This window comes from Camellia sinensis, chromosome 4 (assembly GCF_055761805.1).
Source record: "Camellia sinensis isolate YWXY chromosome 4, ASM5576180v1, whole genome shotgun sequence".
Classification (NCBI taxonomy): Eukaryota; Viridiplantae; Streptophyta; class Magnoliopsida; order Ericales; family Theaceae; genus Camellia; species Camellia sinensis.
The window spans coordinates 143,854,732-143,873,332 of NC_138964.1; the positions used below are offsets into that span (position 1 = coordinate 143,854,732).

Sequence of the window (18,601 nt, forward strand, 5' to 3'; positions counted from 1 at the left end):
AGACAGATGAGAGTGAGAGAGAGAGAGAGAGCGTGCGCGCGTGTGTGTGTGTGTGAGACTGTTAGGTTTGGGATATATATACAAGGGTATTTTGATTATTTTACTTGAGTTTGATCTTTTATTAAATAATTTCAACGCTTGGACTGTTCACCAAACAAAATTGGAATTTAGATTTATGGATGAAGTGTCCTACTATACTATTAAACTTATAAATAAAAATCATCTTCATAAATATTTTATTTTAAAATAGTTTTAAAAAAATGATATTTAGATCAAGTTTGGCTAAACTAAAAAAGTGCACTTATTTCATCTTTTTATTTTTTTTGGGTCACATCAATCAACATCTCCTCTTTACTTTTTCTACACATAGTACAAGAAAAGTAAAAAAATGCACTTATTTAGTCTTTCCAAACTTGGCCTTATATTATTACTTAAAAAAATGATTTTATATTTATATTATTACTTAAAAAAAATGGAACTTGGATACTTGGGTGAAAATAGACAAAGGCCTTTCCGAAGTACCAAAAAAAAAAAAAAACAGAAAATAGACAAAGGCGGTCTCTACAGTCTACACACGCTTGATTTTTCCAGATATTTTCCGAGCGAATCTGAATTTACCAGGAAAACTGAAAAAGAAAAAGGGGGAAACGCAAAAAAGAATCGATTTTTGTGTAGCAATTTGTTTTGTAGAGAGAGGAGAAAAAAGAAGAGAGAAGCAACTTTGTTTTCCCTCTCCTCAAAATTCGCTCCGTTTTCCCAAACCCTAGCTTCGTCTGCCGCCGGCGAGACCAACCGGAGAGGACGAAACAAGAAACATCTCTTTAGGGTCGCCTATGATGACCCCTTACGACCAAAGATACTCCGATCCTCTCTCCTATCGCCAGCGTCGAAGGTACGCCAAATACTCCCATTCAGATCTGTTTTTTTGTTTTTTTTTTTGTTTTTTCTCTCTTTTTTACACGTGTTTTGGTGTATATTCAATTGTGTCTGAACTCATATTATGATTCATGGGTGGTTAAATGGTTTATGTGTATGGGTTCTGTGCACAAACAATTGGGTCTGAACTTTTAATGTGATTCATGGGTGGTTAAATGGTTTATGTATATCTGAGTTCTGTGCATATACAACTGGGTCTCAACTCTTTTTTGTGATTCATTGTTGTTTAATGGTTTATGTATATGGGTTCTGTGCATATACAATTGGGTCTGAACTTTTAATGTGATTCATGGGTGGTTAAATGGTTTATGTATATACAATTGCGTCTGTTTTTTTTTTTTTTTTGTGATTCAAGGGTGGTTTTAAGTTTATGTATATGGTTTGTGTGCATATTCAATTGGGTCTGAACTTATAATGTGATTAATGGGCGGTAAAATGGGTTGTGTATATGGGTTCTGTGTATATACAATTGGGTCTGATTTTTTTTTTTTTTTATATGATTTATGTGTAGTTTAATTTAATGGTGTGTTATGTATATGGTTTTGCAGTGACCTAATGGGCCCGCCGCCTCCGGTGGTGCCGCCAATGATAGGCAGTGGACCGGCCTCGTATGGACGCGGTGGTCCTGTTTCATATGGTGGCCCTCCGGTGCCTTACGGTGGTGGTGGAACTGGGTCCGTTGGTGGTGTTCCGGGTTCTGTACCTGGTGGTGGTGTTAACGGGTACCCGCCTTTTCAGCCTGATGTTGGAAGAGGGTTTAACATTGGTAGAGGAGGTGGCAGTGGTGGTGGGGGAAGGGGCTTTAGTGACCGGGGAGGTGGAGGAAGGGGAGGTTCGGGTGGTAGAGGTGGTGGTGGAGATTTTGGTGGTAGAATGGCCAATGGTGGGTTGGGGGGTAGGCGAGGTGGTGGTGGTGGAACGGGCCGTGAGGGCGGGCGAGGTGGCAGTGGTGGGAGGGGATTTGATTCTAGCCGTGGTGGAGGTAGAGGTGGTGGTGGCTATGGGGGCAGTGGGACTTCGGAATTTGGTAGGAGTGGTGTTAAAAGTTTTGATGGAGGCAGGGGTGGTGGTAGGAGTTTTGGTAGTGGGCGTGGAAGGGGGTTTGATGGAGGCCGTGGCGGCGGCAGAGGGGGTGGTAGACATGGTGGAGGATCAAGAGGGGACTTGGACAATATTACTCTCCCAAAACAAGATTTTGGCAACATAGTCCCATTTGAGAAGAATTTTTACATTGAGAGTCCTTCAGTGAGAGCCATGTCTGAACAAGATGTTATGCTTTACCGAGCAAGACGTGATATCACTGTTGAAGGCCTCGATGTCCCAAAGCCAATTCGGATTTTTGAGGAGGCAAATTTTCCTGGTATTACTTTCACCACATGGTAGTAGATTTTAGCATCACTTTTGAATCTGTATGTAATAGATTAGCTGATTGATGTTGTATACTTTTATAGATTATTGCCTTGAGGTTATAGCTAGATTGGGTTTTGTCGAGCCAACGCCGATTCAATCTCAAGGATGGCCAATGGCCTTAAAGGGAAGAGATTTAATTGGCATTGCTGAGACAGGTTCTGGAAAGACATTGGCGTATTTGATCCCTGCTTTGGTTCATGTTAGTGCACAGCCTCCATTGGGTCAGTATTTTTTTCATGGTTCTTTATATGGATTGCCACTTTTTTCTCATCCAGTTATTATTATTATTTATTTATAATTATACCATAAATTGTGAATAAATTTCAGTAAAAGGTGAAGGGCCCATTGTCCTGGTATTAGCGCCTACTAGAGAATTGGCTGTTCAGATTCAAGAAGAAACTGTAAAATTTGGATCTCGTGCAAATATTAGAACTACCTGTATCTATGGTGGTGCACCAAAAGGACCGCAGATTCGTGATCTTCAAAGAGGTTTTTGTACTATCCTCATTTGGACTGCTTTTTCAACTGTGTGCAAAATTGTGCACTTGTAGATTGGTGGACAGGAGTTAATTAGGTACTGCTTTGCCATGGCAGGTGTTGAAATTGTCATTGCAACACCCGGTCGACTGATAGATATGTTAGAAGCACAGCACACAAACTTGAAAAGAGTTACTTACCTTGTATTGGACGAGGCTGATCGAATGTTGGACATGGGTTTTGAGCCACAGATCAGGAAAATTGTTGCTCAGGTATGGTTATTTCCTCACCATATTTCACAGGTTGACTGTGCAAAGGATTCCGTTTTTGTTAGATTTCAAGAGGTTACATTACATCATTCATAATTTGTAAACTGTTTCCATTGATGAGTCTCAATTTTTGTTTTTGGCTTGTATAAGTGCCCTTGACGTTGTTTGTAATGACTTTATGCTGAATGTTGGTTTGTGTTTTTGAAAACATTAAAAAATGAAATAGAAGTGGGACATCCACAAACTCTTTGACGAAATCCTTTTAATAGTTCTTTCTTCCTACAATAATTTGGCCCTTGTGCGGCTGCTTATTGATACTAAACTCCTCTCATACCATGTACACCCTAGTGACTATATTGTCTTGCAGGAGGCTGCTCTTTCATGATGAATTTGACTTAAAATACCCCAGTTAACTTGCAGGTTAGCACAGAGGTTGATAGCAAGTGATCCCTAGTCTAGTTTGTTAATCTATGGCATTTGTTGAAGTCATAAATACAATGCTAGATGATTGTACTCTTATTTGTCTTTTTGTCAATCAGAATGCAGTTACAATGGCAAACTATACAAGTTTTGTTGAGAAGTGAGGAGGAGAAATTGACCCCAAGGTTGGGTGAAGTTGCAGAAGGAAAGAAGATTTTGGGTTGGCTGAGTTGAGAAGGGAAGGATTAAATGGAAGCATAGAGTTTAGTTTTAGATAGAATGGTTGCTAGAGAGTTGGTTTGGAGGTGGAGTTGAAAGTGAGTCCAAAACATGAGAACATAGTTGGAAGTAAGAGTTGTTTCGCTCTGGTTAAGATAAGGAGACACTAGGTTCTTCGATAAGATTGCAGATGCTGTTTGAATGGAATGGCAAGTTGAAGGTGTAATTGGGTGAAGATCGAGGAGAAATAACCCAAACAATTTTGAAATGTAACTTGTAAACATTTTGGCCTTGTTTGGTTTGTGTTTTGAGATATTATTTCAAAAATAATTTTCTGGAAGGAGTTTAAAAATTTGAAAATTTGTTTTGATTGTATATTTTGAAAATAGTTTTAGAGTTTGGGATGATTTGATATTTTTTTGTAGTTGAATAGACGGGTGTGAGAGAAAAAGTGATTGAGAAGGAGAGAGGAGAGAGAAAAAATGATTGATTGATGTGTAGTAGAGAGAAAAGTGATTTTGGATTTTTTTTTTTTTAAATTTTTAACCAAACATGTTTTTGAAATGTTTTCTCCAAAAACATGTTTTGAGAGAGAAACCAAACACGCCCTTTGAATCAAATAACTTTGGTGAGTCAACATTGGTAAGGGGTAGACTTTTTTTAGTTGGATCATTTTGAGAGGGATTGGCTGGAGAGAATTTTTTGGGAGGATTCTGTAATACAGGCACTGAGAGATCTTTGTGGATATGGAGCTCTAAGTTAGATGGCACTACTGTGGCTTGTTATCAAAATTGATTACTTCGGCCTTTAATGGAGTACCACCACAGCGCTCCTTAAAGATTGTAATGGATTATAAGCTGCAGTTACTGTGGCCTTTGATGGATACCACAGTGCTCCTTACAGCGCTCTGGTACAAACTCCTAAAATAAAAAAAGCTGAGTAGCACTAAAAGCTGCACCAAACAACTCCATTTTAGCACTTATGTGCTTTCTTGGATGCAATTTGAAAATATTCTGGAAGTGTGGGTGAACAGGAGATGGGTTGTTTTTTCATGGAGTACATTTGTTCTAGGGTTGTCCTTATCTCTGTAGTCTTGATTGAGAACGTCAAAACTGCTGGTTTGAGGTTCCATGATATTGCAATTGCCAAGGAACATCTGATAGTTTCCCATTATTACTGAGGAACGAAATCCTTATTGATTTCTTGTCTTTCTTGCAATGTAGTTTACTCTCCTGCTTAGAGTCATGGTACTAAAAACTAGCTGTCTAATCTATTGTGTGATGGAGTTTCATTTGTTGCATTTTGAGACTATTTATGTTTTCATGTTGAATCCTGTTAAATATTAGAACTTCAGAGCTGAATATAATGTTGTTTTTATCCGTTACAGATCCGACCTGATAGACAGACTTTGTATTGGAGTGCCACGTGGCCAAAGGAGGTGGAAACTTTAGCCAGGCAGTTTTTACGCAATCCATATAAGGTTCCAAATTTTTGCTTTCTAAGTTCATATGACTTTTGTGGATAAGACTTTGTAATACAATGCCTTTTCATTGTTTTAATTGTTTTAATGGCATGAATGCATTGCCTTTTAAATTATTTTGATCTTTTTAGGTGATTATTGGTTCCCCATATCTCAAAGCAAATCAATCTATTAACCAAGTCGTCGAAGTTGTAACAGAGGTGGCGAAGTATAACAGGTGTGACTTTGTTTGACTGGTATAGCATAAAAACGCTTAAATTTTACCTCAGTGATTTTGATGTCTTAATATTTTTATCCCCACAGGCTGATCAGGCTGCTTAAAGAAGTGATGGATGGAAATCGAATACTAATTTTCATGGAGACAAAAAAAGGATGCGACCAAGTCACTCGACAGCTGAGAATGGATGGATGGCCCGCTTTGTCCATCCATGGTGATAAGAACCAGGCCGAAAGAGATTGGGTCCTGGCCGAGTTTAAAAGTGGCCGGAGTCTTATAATGACTGCCACTGACGTTGCTGCACGTGGTCTTGGTAGGATCACTGTGTGTTAGGACTTAGGAGTTAATAAGTTTCTGTTCATTTAGGTCATGTTAAATTCTGAAGATAGGCGAGTCGGCCGGTTGCTGTCCACTTTCCTGAGAATATAATTTGTGGCTTGGGTGCGAAGAGGGCATAAATTGCAATTTTAAAATTATTTTGAGCATGGACCTATTCTAAGAAGCACGAACACGTGGACATGACAGTTTTCAAAAAATGCAAGACGCAACAAGTGGAGATACACGCAAAATATATAGTTTTATATATTTATTATATATTATATATATGAATATATCATTCAAAGATAATAAAAAAAATACAACAAAATACTAATTTTTGTAAATTTACATTTTTTTTAAAAATCTTTGTACCCTAGGTTATTTTGTTCATACTTATAAGTAGTTTCATGTGTATCCAAGTGATGGATATGTGTTTCCTCCAAGTGTCTAAAAAGTATACATGTCTTAAAAAAATTAAAAATAATAGGACACGTTTGGATGAGTGTCTGACATTGTTTGATGAGTGTCGGTGTCTGACATGGACACGACATTTATATGCCACATTCTTAGAAGTGTCCATAACTCATGAAATGATTACGAGTTGGGTTTAGAGGAAAGTTTTGGGGTCTGTTTGGTTTCATTTCAGAAAATTGTTCTCTATTCTTTAGAGGAAAGTTTTGGGGTCTGTTTGGTTTCATTTCTGTTTTGAAAACCATTGTCAATATTTTTTTAAAACAGCCCATTTCTTGTGTAGTTTTAAATTGGATGAGTACTCAAAATATTGAATTCATAAAAATTTGAATATAGAAAAGTGAATATACCAAACACGCCCCAGTTTCTTGGATTGTGTTAGACTGATCCACAAGATGCCTCTGCTTGCTACTTATCTGGTTACAGCTCATGTTACATGGACACTGGGAGCACAGTTTTACAGACGTCGCCATGACTGTAGTCTCTAGATTTTGGTGAAAACACCCATTATACTATGAGGAAGATTGAGGGCTAGTCTAAATAGACTAGGTTCTTTTCTTGGTTACTCATCAGGAAATGGTAATAGATAGAGCTACTTTTATGGGTTTTATATCCGTCACTAAATTGCCAAAAATGGTATGGCTGCTCCTATGATTGTGTCTAGGTAACAGAGTTGGAAGTCATCTCTGCCCATCCACGGTTGTGGAGCTGGTTGTCGTGACAGCCCGGTTGACTCAAACAAGCTTATTCAATTGATTGGATATATGGATTTGGAAGTTGTCGTGGTGGAGCTGCTCCTTATCCCTGCAAGTTTTAAGGTGGGCACATTTCGATGATGAATGTGTTATCTTAATATTTGATCACTCTGATCCTATGGATGCAGGGATAAGGTTGCGTTGCATTTCCTCCATTTATTTTTGCAAATTATTTCTTTCTAACTGATGGGTGTTTTTATTTTTATTTTTATTTACTGATTGTAGATGTGAAAGACATAAAATGCGTGGTCAATTATGATTTTCCATCGAGTTTGGAGGATTATGTCCATAGGATTGGCCGAACTGGCCGTGCAGGAGCGAAGGGAATGGCTTTTACCTTTTTCACACATTCAAATGCTAAGTTTGCTAGAGATCTCATTAAGATCCTGCAAGAAGCCGGACAAATTGTACCGCCTACATTGGCTGCCTTGGCTCGTTCTGGTGGTTCAGGTTTTGGAGGTAATTGTTGTTAACTTCCATGAATTTTAGTTGTAGTTCTATTTGCACACCACCGTCTCTCTCAGTACGCACACTTGCCCAATTTTTTTTATTAGATTTATGTCCCTTAAGCAAATTTCCTTTTTGGACAAAATTCTAAAACCTAATCTCTCAGTACACACCACCAGCCACCACCATGAAGCCCATCTCTCCTCATCTGCCTGCTCCCCACCTCTGGCCGCAGTTACCAGCCACCATGATCGTAGCCTCAACAGCCCTCTAACCCAACTGCCCCACTGCAACCACCATCGCAGCCCCTACACCCTGCAACCCATCACCCTCATAACCCCCCCACCCCTGTGGCACACCACTGCTGCAGCCCCACCCCCTTGCGACCCCCAACACACACACACACACACACACACACACACAGGGGAATGGCTAAGGAGTGGATTGGGGAGGGGGCTGAGGAGTGACAGGGTGGGTGGGAAGCCGGTGGTGAAGTTAGGAATTAGGGTTTGAGATTGTGGAAGATGAGGGTATTTTGGTATTATTTGAATATGAATGGTGAGAATTGAGAAAAAAATTAAAAAATTCAAATTGAGTGCCGTGTGTATTGTGTAAATGTATTTATTGAGATATTGTGTGTTGTGTGAATAGAATTACCCTTTTAGTGGTTGGTGGCATGGTTAGAATCTTGTGATTCATGATTCGGCTTGTGTGGTTGAATTTAACATTGAGTCAATTGTATGATTGAATCGTGATTTGGTACGATTTTATGATTTATTGCGATTCAATTCTTTTTGCATTATACATGAAACAGCATAATTTCTGCTAAATAAAAAAATTTCTATTGATTATATTGATGGAGCATATTGCTGCTGAAATGAATTTATTTTGGCAAATGCTCTACCAAGCGTATCTTTCTTACCTTCAGGATGTAGCTTAGACTGTTCTTTTTGTATCTATTCTAGAAAGAGATGCATTATTATATATTAGATTAATTCAATAATAATGGTTGGTGGCATGTTAGTTTGATTGACTGATAATTTTGTACCATGTTCTCCTGTCAGGTTCTGGTGGCAACTTCCGCTCAAGAGGAAGAGGAGGTGGTGGTGGCTTTGGCAACAGGTTTTTGATTTCAGGATCTAATGTTATTCCTCTCGGTTCCAAGAGGCCTTGGTAGTTTCTACATGGTCATCGGTGCCATAGGCCTTGTTGGATTTGGAAAAGCGGACTTATTCATTAGTTTTCACAGTACGATCATCTTATTGGAGGTGTTTTTTTTTTTTTTTTTTTTTAAATATATTAGGAATTGTGGTTATGTTAGGGACTTGTAATGTGTACACTGGATTCATGCGAAGCAGTTTTGTGACATGTAAGCATGGCCATTCTTCTCTACTGTTTTTGCATTGAACTTGTAGCATTGAAGTTGTGTTTTTCAAAACACACTTTCACAAAAAGTTGAAAACACTTTCGATTTGGGAAATTAGATCCAAACCAGTTTTGTGAAAAACTCACATGAGATTGTGGTTTCTCCAGTAAGTACAGAGAACTTAATCGAAACAAGCTGGATGAAGCCGACCATTCTCTACTTGGAAAGAAGGGTTTCACAAAACTGGTGCAACGATACGGATGAGGAGCTCGATGCAGAGTGGTTCAGAAAAGATTTAGATTGTGTGGGTGTTTTCAATTATGTATGCACTCTTTTGTGCTTTTTATGAGCATACAGCTATGAAATGTTTGGATTACGTCCATAGGATTTGAACTTTCATGCCTATGCTGTGTCAGCGGGTTTCTTTTAGATTTGTCGACTCTGTAGGTTGTTATTTGCATAGAGCCCAACTGCGCTGCGCTCTTGGCATGCATACTGAAACCATAGTGTGTTTTTCCCGCGTTGAACCACCTTGTAAAACTATAGACAGAAAAGTCAATTGAATTAATTAGCATAGCCTCGTCGCTTGAACTTAAGAGCTTTCTTCTGAACCCCAACGACTGTTAAGTTAGGATGGACACATAAATTGCCCGGTATCATTTTTATTTTTATTTTTGTTTTTTTAGAAGCAAAAATAATGAAAAAAAAATAAAAAATAAAATTCACCAACATACATGGTTTCTATTTTGTGCAAAACTAACAATTTAAAATGATTTTTTAGAACTTTTTAGGAAGCAATTTTTGAAAAACACCACCACCTTATGGTGTTACTTACAAATATGAGGCAAATAAATCGAGGCTTTTTCATGTACTCTATTTCTACGAGAGAGTGAGTAGTGTTTCATGACTTTTTTCAAAATTTCAATGTATTTGTTTTTTCAATTTGAAAAGATCAAATTTAATTAAAATTTTAACTTTTATCAAAATAAAACAGAGGATCTGAGCTCCATGAAAATTCTGTTCTCCAATTATTTCATATATTTTCCTTAAAAAAAAAAAAAAAAAAAAGTGCATGAAAAGAGTCTAGATCCTCTGGAGGTTGTTTGTAAAGTGATTATAAACAACTTAAAACTGCAGTATCTTTATCTTTCGCAAAATTTTTGCAAAGTGATCTAAAAATAATTATCAATAGTAGCAATGCAAAATACTGCATAATTTGTCAAAACATATCGATCTATTCGCTAATTGTGAATTAAATTTTAAAATTTATAATCCGTTTTCAAAACATTTCTGCACCTTTATAGTTAACATATATATATATATATATTAATTTATAATGAAATATCAATGTAAAAATGAGTGTGAGAGAGTTTTAAAATGTGAAATTTGTTATAAATGAGTAGTTATATATATGAAAAATATTATGCAAATGTTTGATAATTGTTTAAGAATATTCTTCAATCAACTTGCAAATCGATTTCGTCCCAAATTGCAATTTGATTATTTGTCAATCCGTCATTTACAGTGTGATTTGTAATTTTAATCTCAAATCATCCAAATTGCACCGCGCACTCTTAATCAATACTATTGTAGCCTCAACTTAGTATTATTGTATCCTTAACTATTGTAAAATTAAATCTCAGTCATACAAAAAATCACTTTACAAAAAATTACTCTAGAGAATCCGGACCAACATGAAAAGCCCTAATTTATTTGTTAAGTTGGATCAAGCCCAATTTGAGCTTTTTGGACGGACCCTAGCCCAATCGGACCAGTCCAAATCTCTCCCTACCCATCTATAAATATCCCCCAAACCCTAACCCTAACTCTCTCCCCAGAAACCCTAATCGCCGTAGTAGCGAATCAGAGAGAGAGAGAAGATGACGACCCGATTGAAGAAGCACAGGAAGAAGCGCGGCCACGTGAGCGCCGGGCACGGCCGCATCGGAAAACACAGAAAACATCCCGGTGGCCGCGGAAACGCCGGAGGAATGCACCATCACCGCATCCTCTTCGACAAGTACCATCCTGGTTACTTTGGCAAGGTCGGCATGAGGTACTTCCACAGGCTTCGCAACAAGTTCTATTGCCCCATCGTCAACATCGACAAGCTCTGGTCTCTCGTTCCTCAGGAAATCAAAGACAAAGCCACTCCCGAAAACGTTCCTTTGATCGATGTTACGCAGTTCGGCTACTTCAAGGTGTTAGGTAAGGGCGTGTTGCCTCAGACTCAGCCTCTGGTGGTCAAGGCCAAGATCGTGTCCAAGACTGCTGAGAAGAAGATTAAGGAGGCTGGTGGGGCTGTTGTTCTCACCGCTTAGGTTTGGTTTGGTTTTATTGCATCTTTAACATAGTTGATTTGTCGATTAGGGTTTTATGAATTTTTTTGGGATTTTATTATTGCGGGTTGTACTTTGAAGTGTCGGAATTTTTGGAATACTTTTAATGTGAACTTATTTTTGGATCTGTTGGTTGAGGTTATTTTGATGGGAAAATGCTATAGATATATTTATGGTTTTGGTGATGTGTTTATTATAATTGCTCTATGTTGTGATGCGATTGTGGCTTAGGTTTGATTCTATCACTACATATTCTAGTTGATTTCTTGATTAGGGTTTTTGAATTTTGGTGTTTTGTGGTTGTATTGAACTTCAAAGTATTGGAGTATTGGGTTTTTTTGTTTGGAGTAGTTTGGAAGATGTTATCTTTTGGGTTTGTTAATATGATCTTGATTTATTTTATTTTGGAACTGTTGTTTGAGGCTATTTCGATGGGAAAATGCTCTATAGATATATTGTTTTCTGCTTTTGTATTGATTTTAGCTGCACCTATGTTACATGAACTCTTCTATTTTCCTGCCCCGTTTGATTGTCTGGATTGGACATAAGAGTTTGAGGAGTATATGTAATTCCTAATGATAAAGATGAGATACAATATGTTGTAAGATATGAGATGGATTATATATATTGTGGGTTCTTATATTATGTTTGGTTAAGATAAGATATAGGATCGGATAAGAGGAGAGTAATTATTTTTGACTCACTATATCTGGAGCAATCAAACACGTGATATAGGAAGACAAAAAAACATGTGGCACCCACCTCATATTATATACAATCTTACCCTCACATCCGCTCCTTATATAATATGACATGGGTGTGGGATATGAATCCGACACTCCACTTAGATCTTCAACTTCTTACAATTGGTGATGAATAAGAGAAACTTAAAATTGCTAAAAAAGAAACATATAGTCTTAGACATAGATGAGAGAGAATTTTCTCTAAATTCAATTTAATTTCAAGACATTTCTATATAATTTATAACATTATATCAAAGAATATTACTCCCTCCGTCCCAAAATAATGGTCCAATGGAATAAGGGCCTAATATTTTGGGACGGAGGGAGTATATAGTTTCATGTTTTCTATTTATGCATTGATTTTAGCTGCATTATGTTGTTGTGATATGATTGTTTTTATGACAGTTTTGTGGTCTGCATTGTGGGTTGATGTATTTCGATCTAATTGTCATGTTTTTCGAAGTGTTTTTATCCATGGGAAATGTTGTATATATTTGTTTGTTTGTTTGTTTGTTGATTTGATTTGATTTGGTTATACTTTTGGTTTCTTGCTGACAGTTCATTTAGAATTTCTGAAAATTTATGTTGTGTCATTACGTAACTTTGTACATAATGTTAGATTGTCAGTCTGAGAATGGAAATATTTGACTAGTATGTGATATTTCTCATGAAATAGAGCTTTGTTGAAGTTTGGAGTTTGCAAATTACAGGGTGACCAGACTAGTTAAAAAGCGTCACCATCGCAGAAATTCAGTAATGCGTGTTCATTTTAAAACTGTAATGTGATATCTCATACTTGGTCATGTTGCGGCTTGTAAGTTGTAATTTGGCAGGTAAGGTGAACTAGATTGACTATGTCGATGTAATTGAGTGCACAATCATATGATTTTAGTTCTATATGGTTTTAGTTTCCATCTATGAGAGTGCTTCCGTGGTTGCTTTCTAGCATTTTTGCAGATGGGTGACAATAAGTAGGGAAGTGATCATCGAGTTACCTGGAGGTGTTTTGCATGTTGGCAATAACAAAGATTCTGTATTAGCATTTGACATGAATGGAAGCATATTGTTCAATATATCCCTTGCAATCCCCGTTTAATCACAATCGAAGTCGAAGTCTGAGTTTGTGTTATTTTTAGGACGGTAGATGATTTTTGACGTGGGTAGACCCATAAAAGCCATAATCCACTATGAACAATCTAAGCCTACCACTTAGGGCTCAATACGTAACCCAACCGATGAGACCCAGCACAGTTGGAAGTCAACAGGACATGAAGGACCAATGATATTCAGACACGTAGCAGGTAAAGGGCAAGCCACATCAGCAGACAAAGATCTGCAAAGTTATTGTCATTGTACATTACCATTAATGCAGCCCCTCACAGCATTTATTAGGACAACACCTCTTCGCTGGGACAACACGTTCTCACCCTGAACAAGGTAAGCTACAACATAGACTTTTGGCCAAGGTGACAGGTCGGACGGGACAACGAAATGATTATCAAAGGATATAAGCAGACGTTGAAGACAAGAAGAAGGTTAAGCTTCTCTATCTCTAATCTATTTACATACTCTACTCTCTCTCTCTAACTTGCTCGTCGGAGGATTCATTGGGGACTCCTCGTTCCCCGTTGAACTCTTGTGCAGTTTCTTTGGTGGGCTTGGTCATTCGGACATTAGGCTTGAAGAACGTGGATCAGTCCAACCCGTCCTACCATCATAACTGTATCATCAGTTGGCGCCGTCTGTGGGAACGCTTTGCTCCTTGCTCCAGTTGTGTCCATTGTCGTCGGAGACCCTGTCCCAATAACCCTTTCTTGATACCCCATCAAAGTGTATGGTCACGACTAGATCCATGGCTTCTTACCAAAATGCTGCCGACCATCAAGCCGACTCCCCCAATCCAAATAACCTACCACAGTATTTCATCGAGCTTACTAACAGCATAAACCGCATGGTTGAGCAAAACCAAGCCCTGATAAATGTTCTACTCCAAAGAAACCTTTCTATGCTTCCTTCACCACTTCCAGATATTCCACCTAATCAAGAACGAGCCCCGAGTCATACTATCCAGCAGCCCTATCCACCTAACGTGGAAGGCGTGTAACCTCCTCCTCCAAATATAAATCCACCACCTCCACCCCTGCACCCGTCGATCCTGGCACCAACCCCCGAAGGGGAGGCCAGTACCGTCCAGCCCCCGCTGCCCTCCGGCAGTGACCACATTCCCCTCTGGGATGCAGAGCTCCGAGCCATGAAGCTCTAACTTCAAGGGGTCATGCAGAACATCCAGCATAAATCCTCCACTACAGCAAGCTCACCCTTTATTGCTTCCATTCGGGACAAACCCCTACCCTCCAAGTTCAAGATGCCCTCCATCGACTCTTTTGACGGTACGACGGACCCAGTCGACCATCTAGAGACCTACAGAACCCTTATGATCCTCCATGCATTCCCTGACGAGATTATGTGTCGAGCTTTCCCCGTGACACTGAAAGGGTCAGTCTGACTGTGGTTTAGCCAATTACCAGCAGACTCCGTCTCCACTTTTCAGTACCTCAGTGACTCTTTCCTCAACCATTTTATTGGAGCCCAACGCCAGCGATGCCTGGCAACCCAACTCCTCAACATTCGACAGACCGAGGGGGAGTCGCTACGCAGTTTCGTTACCCGCTTCAACACCGAAGCCCTGCAAGTAGCGGAAAATGATGACAAGGTCATCCTCACTGCTTTCATGGCCGGTCTGTGGTCGTCTGACTTCCTGTTCTTCCTCTTTAAAAACCCTCCGACCTTCATGGCAGCCCTACTCTCCAAAGCCCAAAAATACATGAATGCTGAGGATTCCCTAGCCGCCCGGCAAGATCCAATAACCAAAAACCCGACCCCTAGAGAAAAGAGAAAAGACTCAGAACCCAGAAACACTCAGTATAATAGCCAAACACCGCACTATACCGACCGACCCCCCCAAGCTGACCGGTCGGCACCAGCCTGACCGCCCGGTCGGTTCGAGCGGTACACATCTCTTAATTTCCCCATGGAACAAGTCCTCAATCAGATCCAGCGGGACTACCCCCTCAACTGGCCCCAACCTTTACGAACCCCTTCCAATAGGAAAGACCAGTCCAAATATTGTCGTTTTCACCAGGACCATGGCCATAACACCGATGAGTGTGTTAACCTCAAAGATCAGGTCGAGACCCTAATACACCAGGGACGTCTTAGCCGGTTCACGGACACTCGCCCTCAGCAAAGGCAAAGAACTGAGCCCCTCAGAAACAACTGCCGGCGAACCCCCCCGGTAGCCAGCCCAATCTAACCAAGGCCATGATCGCCCTCCACAGCAACCTCGGCCGCCAGGTAACCCCCCCTGTTGGAGAAATCAGAGATATTTCAGGCGGCCTTGCTTGTGGGGGACCATCCGGCTCGGCTCAGAGGGCAGAACTTGGAAAGATAAGGCAGGACTCAGACAAAGCAGTTGCCACGGTCGATCGACCCTCCAAACAGCCCAAGCAGTGGACCGAGCCTATCACCTTCACGGACGCCGACTGTATAGGCATCCGCTACCCTTATGATGACCCTCTCGTCATTTCCGCCCTCCTCTCCAACTATAAGGTCAGACGAGTTCTCATCGACAACGGCAGTTCTTCAGATATCATCTTTCTTAACTGCTTTCGCTAGCTCAAAATTAGGAAGGAAAGTCTGTCTCCTCTTCAAACCCCTTTGGTCGGTTTCACTGGCGACCGGGTGACCTCAATCGGCTCCATCGATCTTCCCATCACAATCGGCGAGTACCCACGGCAGACTACAAAGTTGCTCACCTTCCTTGTTGTCGACTGCCCATCCGCCTACAACATCATTCTTGGCCGCACTACCCTAAATGCCTTTCAAGCTATCACATCAACTTATCACCTTGCCATTAAGTTTTCCACCGATCTGGGAGTCGGGACTGTAAGGGGAGAGCAGACTGTGGCCAGAGAATGCTATGTCGCCTCACTCAAAGAAGTCAAACTGAAGGAAGCCATGATCATTGAAGGACTTGACGTCCGGGATGAGGACGAGCTGGTCAGAGGGGAACTTGTGGAGGAGCTCGTTGAGGTTCCCATCGACCCTATCAACCTGACGAAAACTGCCAAAATCGGCAGCCAATTGTCCCCCCAAGCAAAGGCCGACCTTACTGCCCTTCTGATCGAGCACAACAATGTATTCGCCTGGACCCACTCAGACATACCGGGTATTGACCCCTTATTCATAACCCATCGCCTCAGCATTGAACCTTATTTTCGACCTTACCGCCAGAAGTAGCGCATTTTCCATCCGGAGCGCAATACTCTCATTGCCGCAGAGGTCGACAAACTCCTTGAGGCACAATTCATCAAGAACGTGGACTACCCTAGATGGTTGTCAAACGTGGTCTTGGTCCGCAAGAACAATGGTAAATGGCGACTCTGTGTCGACTATTCAGACTTCAATCGAGCTTGCCCCAAAGACAGTTATCCTCTTCCCTGCATAGATTTGCTGGTCGACGCCACTGCCGGTCACGAAATGCTTAGCTTCATGGATGCCTTATCTGGGTACAACCAGATTCTGATGCACCCATCTGACCGGGAACACACCTCCTTCATTACCGACTGAGGCACTTACCATTACCGTGTGATGCCATTTGGACTGAAAAATGCTGGAGCCACCTACCAACTGTTGGTCAACGTCGTTTTCCATCATCAGATCGGTCGAAATATGTAAGTGTATGTCGACGACATGCTAGTCAAGAGCAAACTCTCGGCTGACCATCTGATCGACCTGCGAGAGACCTTCGCCACCCTACGGAAGTACCAAATGAAGCTCAACCCGGAGAAGTGCGCCTTCGTCGTAGGATCTGGGAAGTTCTTGGGTTTCATGGTCAGTTAGCGGGGCATTGAAAATAACCTTGAAAAGATCAAGGCCTTGATTGAAATACGGCCACCCAGAACGGTTAAGGAAGTTTAAAGACTCACTAGCCGAGTTGCCGCCCTCAACCGCTTCATTTCCCGCGCAACGGATAAGTGTCTCCCCTTCTTCAAAGTTCTTCGGCAAACTTTTGAATGGACGACCGAGTCCGAAGAGGCTTTTCAGCAGTTGAAGCAATGCATGGCCAACCCTCCCTCATTTCTCAGGCAATCACGGGTGAACCCCTGTTCCTCTATTTAGCTATGTCAAGCACCGCAGTCAGTGCCGCTCTTATCAGGAAAGATGGCTCTGTCCAACGGCCGGTCTACTACATCAGTAGGGCTCTTAGGGGAGTAGAGCAGAATTACCCACTGTTAGAAAAATTGTCCCTGGCCTTGGTCACCACCGCCTCCAGACGACTCCGTCCTTATTTCCAAGCCCATTCCATAGTGGTCCTCACCGACCAACCCTTGAAGAAGGTAATGCAGCAACCAGAACTCTCTGGCAGACTCATGCAGTGGTCAGTGGAACTTAGCTAGTTTAACATCTCCTATCGGCCTCGAACGACGATTAATGGGCAAGCTGTCGCCGATTTCATTATGGAGTTCACTAAACCTACCCCAACCATGGCCCCTCCACCCCCACCAACCCCTACCGACCCAGAAGACCCTCACTCTTGGACTCTCAACGTCGACGGGTCATCCCGCAGGGAAGGCATTGGGGTTGGTCTCATCCTCACCGCCTCTGAGGGTGGTTATTTCAAATGTGCTCTCCGTTTCTTGTTCGAGGCGAGCAACAATGAGGCCGAGTATGAGGCATTGATAGCAGGTCTCCGCCTAGTCAAGGATATTGGTGTTAGCCACATCCGGGTGTTTAGTGACCCCAAGCTCATTGTCGGACAAATTACGGGGGAATTTGATGCCAAGGAGGACACAATGCGGGCTTACAGGGATATAGCCCTCCCCCTTATTCGCCTCTTCAATACTTTCCACATCAAACACATTCCTCGGGCGGAAAACTCCAAGGCCGATGAGATAGCTAAATTAGCCTCTACAGATCAGTTAGATCTCAACCATGGTGTTCGCCTCGAATACCTGACCCACCCTGCCATCTCCCCCGACCAACAAGCGGTCCACTTCCTCTAAAATGAACCTATTCCCTGGGCGTCCGACATCTTTCTATTTTTGACAACGGGAGAACTACCAGAGGACAAACAGCAGGTCGCCAAAATCAGGGCCCGGTCGTCCAATTACATTCTTGTCAATGGTCTTTTGTACAAGAGGGGCTTTTCATGCCCATACCTCAGATGCCTCAATCCTGCTTAGGCGACTTACGTGATGAGAGAAATCCATGAAGGCGTATGTGGCAATCATTCGGGTGGCAGGTCCCTAGCCCACAAAATACTTCGCACCGGTTACTTCTGGCCTACTCTCAATCAAGACACGGCAGATTTTGTGCTCAAATGTGATAAGTGCCAACGTTTTGCCAACATCCCCCACGCCCCTCCCACAAAGCTGATCACACTTTGTAGTCCCTATCCGTTCGCCAAATGGGGGATCGACTTAGTTGGACCACTTCCCACCGGCCGAGGCCAGACCAAGTTCGCGATTGTCGCCATTGATTACTTCACCAAGTGGGTAGAGGCAGAACCCCTTGTCACCATTACCGAACGGAACACAACCAAATTCATCTGGCAGTCAATTGTATGCAAGTTTGGCATCCCTTAAGCCATCGTCTCCGACAACGGCAAACAATTCGACAACGCCAAGTACAAGAAGTTTTGTGTAGACCTCCAGATCCAACCCTGTTTATCC

The 18,601-nt window shown here is 41.4% G+C and overlaps 2 protein-coding genes and 1 long non-coding RNA gene across 4 annotated transcripts; all 3 read left to right on the forward strand.

The window, feature by feature from the left end:
• Positions 1-481: 481 nt before the first annotated feature.
• LOC114322947 (P-loop containing nucleoside triphosphate hydrolases superfamily protein) lies at positions 482-8,811 on the forward strand. 2 transcript variants are annotated; one of them, XR_003650958.2, is made up of 10 exons: positions 482-892; positions 1,485-2,296; positions 2,388-2,567; positions 2,674-2,835; positions 2,941-3,095; positions 5,119-5,211; positions 5,343-5,428; positions 5,515-7,035; positions 7,198-7,431; positions 8,484-8,811. XR_003650958.2 is itself a non-coding variant. In XM_028270413.2 (10 exons), exons 1-10 carry the CDS (start codon positions 834-836, stop codon positions 8,594-8,596), a joined length of 2,121 nt encoding a protein of 706 aa, XP_028126214.2. In that variant the 5' UTR covers positions 482-833; the 3' UTR covers positions 8,597-8,811. The 2 variants fall into 2 exon arrangements, 1 of the variants encoding a protein (XP_028126214.2); XM_028270413.2 differs by having other exon boundaries at positions 5,515-5,741.
• LOC145789563 (uncharacterized) lies at positions 3,380-4,182 on the forward strand. Its single transcript, XR_014327618.1, has 2 exons — positions 3,380-3,512; positions 3,632-4,182. It is a non-coding gene; the product is annotated as an uncharacterized LOC145789563 (long non-coding RNA).
• Positions 8,812-10,593: 1,782 nt separating the features above from the next.
• LOC114322946 (large ribosomal subunit protein uL15x) lies at positions 10,594-11,251 on the forward strand. Its single transcript, XM_028270412.2, has one exon. The coding sequence runs from the start codon at positions 10,666-10,668 to the stop codon at positions 11,104-11,106; it is 441 nt and encodes a 146-aa protein (XP_028126213.1). The 5' UTR covers positions 10,594-10,665; the 3' UTR covers positions 11,107-11,251.
• Positions 11,252-18,601: the final 7,350 nt, after the last annotated feature.

What these genes read in the sequence shown, in the direction of transcription:
- LOC114322946 (XM_028270412.2), top strand. Translation starts at nt 10,666, where the DNA reads ATGACGACCCGATTGAAGAAGCACAGGAAGAAGCGCGGCCACGTGAGC.
- LOC114322947 (XM_028270413.2), top strand. Translation starts at nt 834, where the DNA reads ATGATGACCCCTTACGACCAAAGATACTCCGATCCTCTCTCCTATCGC. An exon ending in TGAGGAGGCAAATTTTCCTG is followed by an intron (nt 2,297 to 2,387) that starts GTATTACTTTCA and finishes ATACTTTTATAG; the next exon opens with ATTATTGCCTTGAGGTTATA. An exon ending in TAGTGCACAGCCTCCATTGG is followed by an intron (nt 2,568 to 2,673) that starts GTCAGTATTTTT and finishes AATAAATTTCAG; the next exon opens with TAAAAGGTGAAGGGCCCATT.